The sequence below is a fragment of the Astyanax mexicanus genome, chromosome 1 (genome assembly GCF_023375975.1).
Source record: "Astyanax mexicanus isolate ESR-SI-001 chromosome 1, AstMex3_surface, whole genome shotgun sequence".
Lineage (NCBI taxonomy): Eukaryota > Metazoa > Chordata > Actinopteri > Characiformes > Acestrorhamphidae > Astyanax > Astyanax mexicanus.
In genome coordinates this window covers 72,484,233-72,501,340 of record NC_064408.1, presented here as the reverse complement: position 1 = coordinate 72,501,340, position 17,108 = coordinate 72,484,233, and the positions used below count along the sequence as shown (strand labels likewise).

At 36.5% G+C, this 17,108-nt stretch overlaps 1 protein-coding gene across 2 annotated transcripts; it reads left to right on the top strand.

The window, feature by feature from the left end:
• The first annotated feature begins 626 nt into the window (after window positions 1-626).
• On the top strand, window positions 627-15,304 carry gpcpd1 (glycerophosphocholine phosphodiesterase 1). Of its 2 annotated transcripts, XM_022686715.2 has the most exons (21): window positions 627-736; window positions 2,424-2,472; window positions 2,881-2,948; window positions 3,749-3,839; window positions 3,948-4,032; window positions 5,491-5,566; window positions 6,397-6,438; window positions 6,536-6,659; window positions 6,769-6,997; window positions 7,287-7,449; window positions 8,870-8,999; window positions 9,704-9,758; window positions 9,852-9,944; window positions 10,177-10,254; window positions 10,384-10,423; window positions 10,530-10,588; window positions 10,696-10,761; window positions 10,844-10,980; window positions 11,187-11,322; window positions 11,653-11,813; window positions 14,674-15,304. In XM_022686715.2, the coding sequence occupies exons 2-21, from the start codon at window positions 2,438-2,440 to the stop codon at window positions 14,867-14,869; spliced, it is 2,064 nt and encodes a 687-aa protein (XP_022542436.2). In that variant the 5' UTR covers window positions 627-736; window positions 2,424-2,437; the 3' UTR covers window positions 14,870-15,304. The 2 variants fall into 2 exon arrangements, with proteins under 2 accessions (XP_022542436.2, XP_049338681.1); XM_049482724.1 differs by lacking the exons at window positions 627-736; window positions 2,424-2,472 and adding an exon at window positions 5,339-5,372 and having other exon boundaries at window positions 2,853-2,948.
• Window positions 15,305-17,108: the final 1,804 nt, after the last annotated feature.

Below are 17,108 nucleotides of genomic sequence, written 5' to 3'. Positions count from 1 at the left end.
TAGACCACTCTGAGTGTAATACATCTATATAATATATGAGTTTCACATTTTGAACTGAATTACTAAAATAAACTTTTCAATGGTATCTATTTTTTAAGATGCACAAGTATGGTTTATATTAAAGTTTACTAACATTAAATATTTATATCTTGCTTGTATTATATTATTGTATCATGTACTGTGGTCTTGCAGTGTAGAAAGGGACGTTTAATTAATAATTATTAATAGTATAATAAAAACATTAATCTGAGTGTAGAAGAGTTCAGAAATGAACTTTGATTCAATGTCAGCGTTTAGCTCATCCCTATTATGCAATGCTGAATAAATAAAAACAGATCATAAGATCAGAAGGTTGTTTTAAGGTTGTTTTTCCATCATCGACTATAAAGATATAGGTAATGCAACCAAAACTCTAAAGTTTATTTGACGGTCTTTGCGATGAGGGGATACATTTGTGTAGTTCAGGCTTCCACAGCTGCTGTTGGTAGTGTTTATATGAATGGTGTGATGTTATCTAGTAAACTAAATGAACATGTAGCTTCAGTTTTCAGTACACGCTGTGTTGTTGTGAGTGTTTGGGGCGGGGTGAGCGGGGAGTTAGTCTACTGCGCAGGCGCAGCTGCAGCGCTCGTTATTATTTCAGATGAAAACATGGATATGTCAGCAGCACTCAGCTAGCGCTCGACACCAGCCGACCCTTTGCAGTCCGGCGATGAGGCCTTCAGTCTGACCCGAGGTACCGAACCGAACCCGTCTCTCTGCTCTGGCGCTGTTTTAACGGGACTGTAGGTAGTTACGGGGGTAAATAGCCGGGTACTGGTATGTGGCGCTGGCGGCTGCACTGCCTCAGTAACAGATACCGAGCGGAACCGCCGCCTGTAGGTCTTTGGGGCTGCGGTGAACCGGCTGAGACCGGTTTCTGAGGCTAGTTGTGAGAGTGGAGCGTAGTTTAATGTGATTGTTGTCACTGTTGAAGTGTAGAAGTTCAGGGAGAGCTGGCTGGTGTCTCTGGGTGTGTTTTGAGCTGGATACTCATAGATAGCGTGGTCTCAGTGCAGCTGTGTTGTCTCTCTTTCCTTAGGGCAGCTCTGCTCTGCTCTCTCTCTGGGCTGGACGGTGTTGTAGGACAGTCAGCTCGCTGCGAGCCGGGTTAAAACCGGTATAGATAGCTAGCGTTAGCTAACAACTAACTCAGGACACGCCAGTGGTTGCTATAGCTACATAGCTAACGCTAGCTAGCGTTGTGTGTTTAGTTATGTGCTAGCACGTGTTATTCATGGGGTATCCTAGTTAACACAATAGTTAAACACTCTGAATATGAGTGAGGTCAGTGCAAACACTGTAAGTACAGTGTAACGTTATATGCCAGTGTCACAATTCCAGTTAAACTAGCTAAGCTAACTAGCTAGCTAAGTACGTTAAGGGGAAGGAGTCACAGATACTAAATTTTGTTAATCCTTGCCATGTAACGTTAGCTAGATTAGTTAAGTCTTCAATACTACTTAATTATCTCATTCCCACACTTTAATAAATCGTGACCACTTGTTGTTGTTATTATTATTATTATTATTATTATTATATACAGCTCTGGAAAAAAATAGAGACCACTTCAGTTTCTGAATCAGTTTCTCTGATTTTACTATTTATCGGTTTATGTTTGAGTAAAATGAACATTGTTGTTTTATTCTATAAACTACAGACAACATTTCTCCAATATTCCAATTGATAGTATTGTCATGTAGAGCATTTATTAGCAGAAAATGAGAAATGGCTGAAATAATAATAAAAAAAAAAGATGCAGAGCTTTTAAACCTCAGATAATGCAAAGAAAACTAGTTCATATTCATAAAGCTTTAAGAGTTCAGAAATCAATATTTGGTAGAATAATCCAGTTTTTTGTTCACAGTTTTCATGTAGCCTGGCATGTACTCCTCCACCAGTCTCACACACTGCTTTTGAATAACATTATGCCACTCCTGGTGCAAAACTCCAAGCAGTTTAGCTTGGTTTGATGGCTTGTGATCATCCATCTTCCTCTTGATTATACCCCAGAGTTTTTCAATGTGGTAAAATCAAAGAAACTCGTCATTTTTAAGTGGTCTCTTTGTTTTTTTTTTTCCAGAGCTTTATTTTAAGTTCTCTCAGGCCTCTAAAGTGATATCAAGAAAAAAAAGGGAACAAGATAAGTTATGGAAATGTTTTATTAACGCTTGTGAAAGAGGTAATTAATCTTGGCTATGTAGGTTAGTTAAGTCTTCAATACTACTTAATTGCCTCATTCCTGGCCTCTTAAAAATACAAATAATATTATATTATTATTATATTATAGTATTATTATTATTATTATTATTATTATTATTTTACATAATATCACCTTACAGGCTCCTTAGTTATTGCTCATAGTTTCCATTTTATCTCACCAGGGGTAACACTATACATGGAAGAATCAGAAGCAGGACAAAAAACAAGCTGGTTAGTATGTTTTTCTGTAATTTTTTGGGTTTTGCATAAGCTATACATACCTTTTAACCAATGAATTTTCTTGAGCAGAACAATGCACAGCTTTGCTATGGTCTTTAACAGTCATGAACTATGTGACCTTGAGTCTGAATTCCAGGTTCCTTTAGGTCTAAAATGATGTGACAAATAGCTGTGTGTTTGTAAACCTGATTAGAGTTGTATGTGTTTAGTTTTTTCTAGCAAGTGTATTCCATTAGAGGTATCCTACATGCAGTGGTAAAACATGAGTGTACTCCGTGTCACATATCTAGGAAGTCATAAAAGGCTGGGTGATAAAGGGTATAGGTAAGGTTATTTAAGAAAGTCACGCCCATGTCTCCCTGCCCTTTCAGGTCCAGTGTGTTCTCTTTGCTTCCTCAGTTGTGCCTCACTAACAGCCATGGAATGCACTCAGGTCACATTTATTGTAAGAGGAGCTACATCACCTGGTAAGTGACTTACTCTAATCTAAAATAAAGACCATCTAGCGTTAAATCACACACAGGGCTAATAGAAATGTGCAGTGCTGTGATTATATACAGTACTAAGAAGGTTTCTTTAAGGGTACATTAAGTAAATGTTGTAGTTTTAAATAAAGCCATGACAATTTTAATGACTATTGGAATTATTAAATTGTTCATGTGGAGTGGCAGAAAAGTGTGAACCCTTTGTAGGTTGTCTAGTAGTGTAGGACTAATGCTTTTTTAGAAAACCATTACTTGAGTTTCTTAAATAAAGCCTCTGAGTTTTGTGAAAGGAAATTAATACAAAACAATTTGTTCAGATTAAGTGAATTTTATTCTTAGCCAAACGGATTATCTTGAGAAAAACAATGTACAACAATTCTATTGTGGTCTTTAATGCTGCAAAGAGTATGTGAACCTGAGTCTAAATTCCTGGTTCATGTGAATCCTACATGTTGTACACTTTGCTGTAGATAAGAGTCAGTCTGGTTGGCAAATTTTTCCATGAATGCTGGGAATAACTAATCTTGTCTGCCTTTTCGCCTCACATAAGCTGTTATAACTTAAGACCACTTCTAACAAAGTATTTATTTAAATGTAATGTAATTTGACATTCCTCCTTCAGTAGATCAAAGAAATAACATTTTCTATTATTATATATTTCCAGCCTGTACTGCTGCCAGCATTCATTAAGTCAGCAGGTTGCTGGATGCTCAGATTTTGCACGTAAATATTAAAGAAAATGTGGCTTTTCCAGTTTAAACAGGCTGATATTTTTTTATCAGGTGAGGTGATTGCAGTAGTTGGCAGCTGTGAGACGCTGGGCAGCTGGTGTTATCAGAATGCAGTGCCCTTGCAGGCAACAGCAGAAGATGGGTAAGTGTACATTCATACACTTCACATGTTATACAGTTGGCATAATGTTACTCTAATTAAGTAAAAACTAATTTTTTTATTTTTCTTTTTACCATGGTCTCATTCAAGCACTCTATGGAAAAAGACAGTCGCACTTCCAAAGGGTGTCGAACACAAATATCGCTATTTTACGGGGTTCTTTCTGGAATCTAAGGTGAGACAAATGATACTTAATTGTTGTTGGCAACTATATCTTGTTACTTTGTATTTTGTATTCTTTCTTATTTTTAATATTATAATTGTGATCATATCACATTTCTAGTCACTGATATTTATAAGTTTCTACCTTTTAAAGACAAACTAATTGATTTAGCAGGGAGGTTACTTGAATCCCAGAGGAAGAATCTTGAGTTTAAAGCAAGAGCTGCTGATTTAAAGGTTTGTGGGTCATACAGCTGACTGTTCTCCCCAAGGAGAATATTGTTGCTCCTCTGTTTGGCGCATGCATTTTTGTTGGATTAGCTGGATTATGTGTTATGAGTCATGTTCTCTTTAATTCTTATTTTAAAGGTTACTTTTATGGCTTCTGGTCATTGCTCGGGTATAGATGTGTAAGTACACTTAGAGATATAGATATTCCTCTAAAGGAAGCACTTATAATTACATGATTGGAAATAACTAGTATAACCAATAAAATTGTGCTAAACTGTTTTTTGTATGAACTATTGATTTTTTTCCCCTTCTACCATTAATGTTGGTGCTGAGTTCTTTCCTAAGTGTCTGACTCTGTTTCCTTCGAAAAATAATTTAGAAAATGACGACTCATTTTTTTCAGTTCATCTCTTAGAGGAACTTACACTATGTTTCGTTTTTTAATATATGTGCTCATTTATTCTCGCTTCTTGTATGCTGAAACATAAATTATGCCTTCAAACAATGTTGCCATGATTTTCCACTTACTTCATGCATCCTTTACATTGAAAGCAAGGATGTTAACCAATACATCAGTTAGAAGGCAGTTTCTGACAACAAACGCTGCAATTTCCAATGTTTATTATCTGTCCCATCCATATATGTTAAGCTTTCAGAGAACATGCACAAATGAACACAGAGTCATATCCATATTTAACGTGAGCATAAATGAGCCTGTATACTGTGTTTATTTCTGTGGAGATGAACTTTGTAAATGTTTGCAGTGTAATTGTATATTTATGATAATAATGAATGTAGATTCTGAGTTATTGCCAGCTACTGGCATTACTAGTCTCTTAAGCATTTTTTTCCAAAGTTAGGGTGCCCCAATCTGTATGTATATTTAATTAAAAAGTATAGTTTTGTATATTTCTTTCCCATTCTTTTAGTCACCAAAATCTAATTTCATAAATTGTAGTCAAAGGTCACTGGTAAGTATTGAACTTCTTAGATGTTTTGATTTGGAGAGCTAATTTAAACCTGTCAGATTAGTTATGTAGCTTTGTGATGCCAAATTGTTTCTTTTGACTTGTGAATCCACTTTTCAGATGTCAACCAACTGACTGGCTGGCTGAGAGAGTGGTGAATATACCAGCTCACATTACATGTTTTGTAGTGCTGCTATGGCTGGCACCAAAGTGGGCTTTAAATGAATTTTCCTCCCATAATCTTAACACCATTTTAAACATTGGAATTACAGAATGCAGGTGGCCCAGGTCAAGTGATAGTCAATAAATGGGAGACTCATCAGCTGCCTCGATCAGTGAGCCCAACAGGTATATAAACTCAGAAAAGTGCATAATTTGGTTCAATGTTTTAATACCCTGTTGTGTCCTAACAACCTATTTGTATATTAGTCAAATGTCCATGTACATACGTGCCTTGGTTTGGCCAATGCCATTTTCCTCTTACTAGGAAGAATGCAAGTTTAGTTGAATGACTTTTTTAGTGGCACTAATCGATCAGTACATAGAAACTATAGCATCCACTTAGTGTTAATTTCTTGCCCAGTTAAACACCAAATCAGTTAAGGTTGTGGAATTCCAGAATTGTTTGACAGAGCTTGCTTTTTTGCCATCTGCCTTTATTTTACCTTAAGGTACTTACTGTAACTAAAATATTTGTCTAAGCAATATATGTACTTTTTAGAATGAAGTTTAAATATTGAAAATAGTTGATAAGATTATTCCATCAATTGTTCCTGCTCTGTTGTGTGTCTTTTGTTTGTTTAAAAGTTTTGCACTTTTTAAATCCTCACTAGCATTGGTTTGTATGATGTTTTCAGTTCTGCACCTGCACAACGTAATTCCTTTAGTCCTCTTACACACTTCATGCATGGAATTTTAAAAAATGTAGATTGTAGATAACTCTGTGCAGCTAAGACGATATGCGTTTGTAACTGCCATATCATTTGCATATAATTTAATTGTGTGGAAATGATCATCTACAAATACAGACACAACCAGTACAGAGAATTCAGCTAAAAAGAAGGGAAAAGCTAAATGTTTAACAAGTTAACGATAAAAAGTGTTCAGCATGAGCTATTGCTCTGTCCTGGTGACTTTAGGCAAGTGAACAAAATAATAATGCTATTTTTGTCTTGCAGAGTCAGACCAAACTATTGACGATGGGCAGTTTGGAGTCAGTGGTAAGTTGTAAGTGGTAATAATTAATGTTAATTGTGTGTTTAAACGTCAGTCTGTATTATTAAGGTGCAGTGCTTAAATGTATCTGTTGTCTTGCAGGTGGTGTTGAATGTACAGATTCCGGCTGGTTGACATCTCAGACTGAAATTCGCCTCCGGCTCCATTACTCTATTAAGCCTCCAGTGTCCATTACTAAAATGAAATTTAAGAAATCTCGATTCAGGTACTGCTGTTTTCCAGATTTGTGTGCAAGATACTTTTACCTGTTGTGTTTGATAGCAGGACATTGTTTCTAAATCATGCGTTTGTATACGTATTATTGGATATCCTAGGCTGAAGTTGACATTGGAGGGTGTTGAGGAGGAAGAAGATGAGGAGAGCCCTTCATCCTGGCACAAGATGACCACCACACTTGAGATCAGTATGATCAGTGATAGTGGCTATAAGTCCCGACATTCCCAGCCAGAGTGTGGCTATTCCCTGGAACCAACAAAGTGGACTGAGTACAGCATTCACACCATGGACCCTGATAACCTGGAGCTCATCTTTGACCTCTTTGAGGTATGTATCTCTTTTGATTCCGCTGACCTTGTATTGTCCTTATCAGATATCGGAAACTTGGTTATATAGAACAATTAAAAGAAAACTGAAAAGGCCAGTTCTGAGACACTCATATGGTGGGACACAACGCTTTTTCTACCAGTTGAGATGGTCTTAACAGAAAGATGCTTTTGGACCAGAGCTTTAGGATGTCCTATGTTGTGTTCAGTGAGGCTAATGAACAGATCTAGGAAAAGGAGTTGCTGTAACTAAGGTTTTGTAACTGATGTGACTAATGTTTGTCTTGTAGGAGGACTTGAGTGAGAAGGTTGTTCAGAGTGATGTTCACCCTGGCCTTGTTGGCACTGCCTGCCTCTTATCTTCGTCTTTCGTGGAAAGTGGCAAGGACAATGGAGTTGTTACCCTCCCCATCATGAGCAGAAATTCCAGGCAGACCATTGGCAAAGTTAGAGGTTAGATATCTCCCTTAAATCCATTTCCACTATACTGTACCATGTACCTGTACCTTTTTGTTTGTCTGTTAAAACACACCAAATGCAATATATTCATTTGCAGCTATCTAATAAACAAGGTGTAATTAGCTATTTATTTTATTGTAAGTCAAGTAATTAATGAGTACATTATTATGTAGTAACTGTGAGTAATTTTCTAGTTCCTTTTGTTATTATTTATTTTTTTATTTTTTGGTCTTCCAAGTATGCAGTAATTAATATGAAAAACATACGGATGTTAATAAAATGAGGTTTGTTTAGGCCTATGATCATTACCTTGTAAAACTTAATTTTTGCTAACTATTACTATGTACTTTTTTAATTTACTTGTAACATATGCATATTATTTATTACTTTTATTTATTTAATTTTTCACATTGCAGTACTGCTGTGAATACGGTTATTTGTATGTAGCAGAATGTTTCCTATAATTATTATCTTTACCCCCAGAAAAAAAAAAAAAAAAAATGTTACCCAATAGTTTGTGTCTCTCAGAACTGAGTGCTACTGTGACAGTTAGAGAACGATTTAGAAAAGGTAATCTTATATACTAAGCCCACAGTCTGTTTACCCTGTATACTGCTGTGGTATGTGTCGACACTCTTTTGACCTTAACTTAATGTTCTTGTCCTTCATTGCTTCATATGTCAAGGTCTTGTTGTGTAAATACAAAAATAATTCAAAGAGACAAGTAGACCACATACACAAAGTTTGTGTTTACAAAAAAACATGACACTGTCCAAACCTTATGGACCTAACTGTATATGTAAAGATGTGAATTGAAGTGTTTGCTTTTAGATTTAATTTAAAACAGTCCCTGCATTCAGTCATGTGACAAAAAATGACACAAGCATCTTACACCTTACATGATATCTTAAAGATAAATACACATCTTACAGTGAAAGCAACCTAAAACCTTCTAAAGTAAACTGTATATAATTAATACAAAAAAAGCAGCAATCTAAGGCTAATGCATTTAAAGAACAGACACAGCATCACATAGCATTTGGTGATTCCATTTGGGTTCCAGTAGTCAATGCATTATTGATTGTAAAGTGTACTTGTAATTGTTATGTCTAATTTATTTTGAGCTTGAATGTGAAATTTGAGAAAGTATGTAAAAAAAACTGTAATTCCTAAATGGTTAATGCAGCATTTTTGTTAAACATCTTGCAATCAGTTTTAAATCCTGCATTTTAATCACATCTTGATTGCTTCATTTCATGTGTATTAAGGTAGTATACAGAGACAATAACGCAAACATTGTTTCAATGTCCAATGTTTTAATGTTAAATGGCTCTATTTTTTCATGGTCATTGTTGTATACACAACCAGTATAATATAGTACTCTATTTAATGGACTTAATGTTCTTATTTTCAGTGGATTATCTAGTTATCCGGCCCATTCAGGGCTTTCAATGTGACATGCACCAGTCCTTCAGCAAGTACTGGCGGAAAAGGAGTGCACTGGATGTGGGACACAGAGGAGCAGGGAGCTCACATGCTGCCAAGTAAGTCTGAATATGGTACACATAGATTAAACTTTATCTGTTTAACCTTATCTGTCCCCTTTCCTTAATTACATGCGTTAGCTGTACCTTATAAATATATTAACTATATAAATATTAACTTAATACGCCCTCCTTTCATTAACCTTATATATTCCCTCACTTCCTCTCTATCTGCGTGTAAAACAAATTCGCTGTATCTGTTCTCAGCCTCATGCTTCCCAGCGAAGCTTTCCCGAACTCCAGCCCAAAACCTCTGCGTTCTCCCCTCACCCACCCCCCAAATTTTTCCTTTCGTCTAAGGGCGTGGGAAATAATAGCAAACTAGTTTTGGCACACACTGTTTCTTGGTCTAAATATGTATCCTATATAGTAGTTTACCACTAAAAATATGATCTAAGAAGATAAATATGTAACATTTTCTTTTTCCTTTTACATTGATATTTACAGAATGTGTGTGTTTATTATAGTTATTATTTTAATTTAATGCACATAGCCAAGTTTACAGGTTGTTTATGATATTGAATATTTTAAATACAAAGTTTAGCTCATTATTTAATTTGCCGATTAAATGCCTGTGTAATCCCTCGTGAATCTTAAAGGAAAGTTCAAGAGGGTCAAATGTTATATGATTGCCACTTTGCTGAGGGTTTTCCTCCCTTTTCTAAAACAATGCAGAAGTGCTGAATACTTTTCCTGTGTTTCAGACATCACAAAATCAGGGAAAACACAATTGCCTCATTTCTAAGTGCCGCAAACCACGTAAGCACAAACGTCTGAAGTTACTAATTCATATATTCATGTCATTTTTGTGTATTTCTCTTAACATCTCCAATGTTTTGTTTTTGGTCACAGGGAGCCGCATATGTGGAGTTTGATGTTCATCTGTCCAAGGACTTTGTTCCAGTCGTTTATCATGATCTCACATGCTGTATTTCCACCAAGAAGGTGACTAACTTGGCCTTGTTGTAATCTTTAGCATTGCTAATCTAATCACCTTGTTGCATGCCCACTTATTGAATGGCTTCTGGCTTGTCTTTCAGCCTTGTGTTTGTCATATTTGCTTTGCCTCCAGTGGCAAAAGCCAGTATTTGTGTCATTTCAGGCTTGTGTGGTAAACAATAGACACAAACAACTGTGCTCTCAGCACCTCTTAATTAGTGGTACGTGTCTTCCACAGAAAAATGACAAGAATTCCATGGTGCTGTTTGAAGTTCCTGTCAAAGATTTGACCTTTGACCAGCTTCAGCTTCTTAAGGTAAGCATTTCATGATAGGTTTTGGATTTCTGTCCTTTTCATTATGTCTTTATGGTAATGAAAAGATATTGGTTTTGTCAAAAGGCAGTCTGTAGCATTCCATTTGAAACTTTTTTGTTTTTATCACAGCTAGCCCACACAACAGCTATGAAGGTGCATGATCACAAAGGTATGTCTTAAGACTATAGTAGTTCATATAATAGCCTTGGACTTGCCTTTTTTGTTAAACATTTCCAGACATTATGCATTTCTTTTTTTTTTTTTTTTTTTTTTAGACTTAGTAGAAGAGGAGGAGGATATAGATGAACATCAGCCCTTTCCATCACTTACTCAGGTATTTACCCCCCACCCTTTAATATCTTTGATATCATGCTTGTATGTTTGAATGTGGCATTTAAAGGATATCAAACTTTAACAGTTGTATATAATGTTTTAATCCAGATATTTCAGGCTGTTCCAGAATCTGTGGGCTTTAATATTGAGCTGAAGTGGATATCCCAGTTAAAGGTTAGCATTGACTTACATACACTCTGTATAGAGGTTTTAAAAGTGAAACGGCTTCTTAACCGTTGTTTTGTCCTGGTAATAGGATGGTTCCTGGGATGCGAACTTATCCACTTACTTCAACATGAACCAGTTTCTTGACATCATTCTCACCTGCGTGCTTCAGAATGCTGGAAAGAGAAGGATCGTCTTCTCTTGTTTCGACCCCGATGTGTGTGCAATGTAAGAACACTGTTAAGTTGACAAAGAACACATTGTTAGGTTCCTCTAGGTTCTGTTTACATAGTGCACAATATGAAAGACTGTACACATTTCTGTCATCAGACTTTAATGTTACACAAAGACACAATAATAATCTAATAGTCATCCTGATTTAAATTTCTGTGTATTTAAACAGTGTGTAAATATTTTTTGTTATTCTTCCTCAGGGTGCGAAGGAAACAGAACAAGTACCCCATCTTGTTCCTGACTCAGGGCGTATCAGATGTCTACCCAGAGCTGATGGACATCCGTTGTCAGACAACCCAGATAGCCATGAGCTTTGCTCAAAGCGAGGACATTCTGGTGAGTGGGAGTTGAATATAGTCCTCTACACATGGCTTTATCAGCCACGTGAAGCTCTGTTGTGCAGGGTAAAAGTTAATGACATGCCATGTGTGCATTGTCAGCTCTGGATATTACAACATAGTAATAAACTTAATGTCTTTTAGATCTGTTTTCATACTGGCTAGTAATAGTTCTCTTATTTTTATTCAGTGGCTTTGTACATATTTGTATTTGTACTGCAGTATTAACATTTAAGGGTTGCTGTTTATATCTGTAAACATACAGAAGTAACTGAGACAGTATGTTCTTTCATGCATGAAATGAACTTGGCCTTGTTCCCATTTGCAGGGTATCAGTGCTCACACTGAGGACCTGCTGCGTAATATGGACTGCATTAAGGAGGCTCAGTCCAAAGGCCTGGTAGTCTTCTGCTGGGGGGATGACAACAATGACCATGAGAACAGGAGAAAACTCAGGGAACACGGCATTAATGGCCTCATTTATGACAGGTAATCTTAACATTTATAATTGTATAATTATATTTATAGTTTTTTAAACTAATTAACAGTGAAACTGTGTCATTTTATTGCTCTTGCTTCAATGTACACTGACTTTCTTTTAATGAGATCTCAGAAAAGAGCCGGTCAGAACAGGTTATTAATCAATAAAATTCAGTACTACATAATGACTTCTTGGCATACTTGTTTTCTGGTAGCCAGTCAGTGTTTTTGAACTGTAGCATGCTGCAGCAACTGAGTGCACCTCTGTGTAATTCACAGCAGCTGTCGTCCAGGGTAAAGGTTAATGTAATCAGTGCTCTTCTGCCCTTGTGCAATCCAGAACATTGGGTTATGTGCATATTCTGCTCTCTCTTGTTTTACATGCTGATTTGCACTGTGCATTACATAATGTTCTGTAAAGATGTCCAATTAGTTAATGTGTGACTATAAATAGGAAGCTGTTGTAATTCTGTTTGCAGTAGCTTTTTAAACTCACTAGTCACTAGTGTGTGTTGTAATCACCGTGGCTGTCTGTGGCAATGGTCTAATGGGAATAGGGCTGGGTTTCGTTTAAAAAATTTCAATACAGACACCAGTGCGGTACCTTGGATTCAGTACCGATACCCAAACAGTACTTTTTTTGATACCCTTTTCTAAATTGCAAACAAAAATTATTCTCATGCAACATATGTATTTAACAGCTGACATGAGTAATCTTATTCATCATGCCTTTTATCAAATTTCGATACCCAGCCCTAACTATATTAAAAAAAGCTTACTTCGAGTCCTTATCCCTTAAACATAAAACCAGACAGTGTTTTATAATATTCAGTAGGCTTAGATGAATAAGTCATTGGGTGATGTGCATTCTTGTTTGTATGCATTGTGTCCATCCTGACATCTTTCTCAACTTCTTTAGCTTCTGTGGTCATAACTCTGCCTCTTTTTTCCAGAATTTGTGAAGGCTTGGTGCAAAATTTCAATGCCTCAACTACCTCCAGTGCCAGTAACGTCTGCCAAGTTTCTGGTTGTGTTTGGTTCCATTTCTGGCCTTCGTGGTTACTGCCTGAAATCATTTGCTCACTGACCAGCACTGTTACAGCATTGTAGTATTCCAAGGCAATGATGTTGAAGGCAGTTGAAAGGATCATGTCATTAATTATCAGGGATTATTGTTGACTGTCTCTATAATCACATTTAACCAATTTGCTACAGATATCTTTTAGATGTTCCACTGCCTGTTTCATCATTCTAAGAGCTGCCCCAACCCATGTGATTTGTCACTTTATGCTTGTTTCCCTTTCCCTAACATTACACAGCTTTCAGCACATAATCAGTTGCTTTTCACACAGTCACAAAGCTTTCTTTCAGCATTGGCTTAGTGACAGGTGCATGATTTAATTAATGATTTAATTATCCTCAGTTTTTATCCCCACTGTTTGATCAGTTTGAGGATAAATGCCTGCTTTGGCTTGTAACCCAGCATGGTGTAGAAACATGTTTAATATGGCCATAGACTCTCTGCTGAATGAACCTATGGCTGAATTGTCCGTTTTCCCCACAGTTGCTTTTAAAATGCTATATGAATCACTCTATTGTAATTCTTTGTCCCTTAACTTAATGAAAATCTTTAATTTGCAGACCACATTAAAACACCCTTGGGGTGTAATGGTACACAATGTCATAGTTTGTTCACACTACAGTTCAGTATAAGCATGGTACAACAGGAAAAACCTCATCATAGGAGTGACCCATTTAATTTGAACAAATATTTGTGCAATTCACAGTGTTTCCCTCAGGTGGCCACCCTGATGTACTTAATGCAGCCTGTAATGTGTTCATGAAGTGTGTTCACATTGTCCTTGTCCACTCCACCATGATGTCAGTAAAATAGAGGGTCAAAATATTGCTAAAATTCTTGTTTATTTTTTCTCTTTAATACTGAACAGTATTTAGAGGTAGCAGCGACAGGGAAAGACATGATTATAGATCAGAAGGATCAGGGGACAAACAAGGCTATAGTTACTATAATAACACTCCCACAGTACTATTCAAATCCAGCATTTTACAGCATAAGGTTTCTCAGGCATGCATGCTTGTAAACTTACCGTATTTACACTAATGGTGTAAACCAATGACTTGAGAAAGCATGAACAGTGCAGTGTCTTTCAAAAATGAAGCCACCACAGGTCTAGCATCTGATTGAAAATCTGACATGCTAGACAATTTTTACTTCATTACTATAGAAAGGAAGGGAATAGAAACACACAGTGTACATGTTTTATACAGTCATTGGTGTGTACAGTATATTTTTCATGCGACTGCTTTTATTTACAGCCCTAGTACACATATGTTTATTACATTTACACAATTTATGTGACTGGGTATCCATAATGCTATGGATGAAACTTTTTTTGTTTTTTTTTGTTTAAGAAGTCCTTGGTCTTGTTATGAATAGTGCTATCACAGGAGCGAAGAAAAATGCATGAAAAGAAATGCAGCTCATTGAGTATACTTGTGTATGTCTGTGGTGTGTATGATTTATGAATATTATTGTTGTTGTGATTTGTCCTGTAGTACAGTTTTTTTATGCTTTTTCACGTAATCAATTTCTACGTTGCTGTATCTGCTAAATTTTATATTTTGTGTAAAATGAGAAGAACATGGTGTGTAATGCTTATATTACTGCAACACATGCAGAAACATTTCCTACTTGCTTCTTAGCAAAAAATAAGCTTGATTGTAAATCTGGACTACCTGATAATAGCTTATTCCCTAGTAAATTAAAGCAATTTTGTTCCGTTTTACTGTCCCACAATAACTAATGGCCTATTTTATTTTATATGTGTTATTTCTTTTCTTTTTCTAGAATCTGTGATGACCAGCTCGAGCAGCCCAACATCTTCAAAGTAGAAGAGCAAGTATCTTTGAAGGAGGTAATTCCTGAGGAGACTCTGAAAAGCTGTGCCTGCTCCACGTACAGTATTCCCTGCACATCAGTACCCTGTTCGAGTAAAACTCAAGTTGGCAGCGGCGAGTCAGACTCGGGCCTCAGTTCATCCTGAGCTTGCAGCGTTCAGTCAACCTTTATACAAAATTCCATGTTTTCTACAAAGCAGTACAAATCACTCAACACACTCCTCAACTCTGTGTGGTTTTTAATATAAGCAGTATTTTTGCCAAAACAAGCATGATTTAATGGTTTATGGGTATGAGTAGCTGGTTTAATTACACTGATCAGCCAACATTAAAATTACCTCCCTGTTTCTACATTCTCTTTTCCCCTCTCAACTCCACTGATCATATAGGAGCACTTTGTAATAGCACACTGTTGGCTGGATATTTCTGGTTTGTGAACCGGTAGTGGCACTAAGGTGTTTAAAAACACCAGCAGCACTGCTGTGTCTGATCCACTCATACCAGCACAACACACACTAACATAATCACCATGTCAGTGTTACTGCAGTGCTGAGACCATCACAAGACCCAACCCCCCCCCCCCCCCCCCCCCAAAAAAAAAGCTGCTTTGTAGTGGTTCTGTGGGGTCCGGACCATTGGAAGATTAGGGTGAAAGGAGGATATAAAGTATACAGAGAAACACAAGGACTATAGTCTGTTATTTTAACACCACAGCTTTTATATGGTCAGTGTAGCTGATATAATCGACAAAGAGAGTATATGAAACAAAGGTGTTTTAATGAAGTGTCTTGTCAGAGTATATTTAAAGAGACAGATTATACCTAAGCTTTCTTGTGGTCATTTATTGTTATAATTACCCAAGATGCTGTACATTTGAAGTGCTTTAAATTAACTTTGCTTTATTATAATTCCAGCTTCACCATTTAGGCTGCCATCACTAATTACATTTTATTTTGTGCAACTTTTTAATTTTTTTATTTCTCTGTTTTGTAAGTATTTACCATATTTACTTGATATAAAAAAAATTCTTGAATCACTAATGGGTATTGAGTACCCAATCTGAAAGCAGATGGCCACTGTATTTATTGTAAATATGGACATCCAGATTTTCACATTGTTTCACTTGTCCTCATCAGTTTCTTTTTTTTATTGTGTAAAATCTCAAATATTAAATGCAGCAGAGGACAATGTACTTCATGTATTACAGGCATATCTGTAAGCTGTCTCAAGTCAACCTTATTCCCCACCTTGCTCTGTACCAAACTTGACTCTATGACTACACAGGGTAAGAAAATGTAGAGTAAAAAGGAGCAGAATAAAAGCTGGGCAAACTGCAATGCTATTCTGTTTTATTACAGAATGTACTGTAGCCTCTGAACATTCTCAGTAAATCTCTGTACGTTCTCCGGGTGTTAGTATGGCCATGTCTCTGTGTTAAAGCGTTCTGTTTAAGAGTGGGGTTCTTAATTTTCTGATCCCACTCTGTAGAACAGTGGGGCCATGCATGCATGCATGCATGTGTTACATGCTGCATAGAGCTTAGTGACTTAAAGTGATGTACCTCCGAAAACACAAGAAGACTTAAATCTAAAATAAAAACGTTATTTAAGAAAACTGTGTTTTGCCTTTCATTACAAGTTTCTACACGTCGTGTAATCAAAGAATGAATTTTGCTCACATTTCTGCACAGGTGGGGTGTTTTGTAAGACATAATGATGTTCACCTCTGCATAGTGCCAATGTTCACAATTAATGTTTAATCAGCACTCTCCCTCAGCTTATCCAGCAGAGATTTAAACTGTGCTGTGGGCGTCGGCTGAAGACAAAGGAGTGTCCACCCAGCAACTGTTGTTTTTATGCATTCATGCACATACTTGATACAGCCGTGATTGTGTTGCAGGGTTTCTAGGTGCAAGTCCAAATCCCAGCAACAAAACGGCTTCTCCTTTTTGCTTACATTAGTGTGATGTCAGCAGTACTTTGAGGAAATGCTCACATGACAAACTGCTTTCATGTGTTTGTTCTACAGAAGTGACCCTATTGTTCTCTCCTTTAGTCTCCCACGCTTAAAGACTGAATTTACTAATGCTGTTTTTGAGAAGCATTATTTTTAAATGTTTTTTTTGTTGCTTGTGCGCTTTTTAATTGCACAAAATCCCTTGATGTATGTACACTAATTGCCAGAGGGTTAAATGTAGACAGGCAAACATGGTATTACAGAAAACACCAAAATAAAAAAGGGTTCACTGGGGTTTTGAAAGCACAGTATTTAAAACATTTAGTATCTTAAATGCTATTAATAAATATCAAATACTTACCTTTGTCTATCAATATTAGGTAATAACAAAATTAAGTAATAAATTAATATGCATTTGCTTGGTGAAGA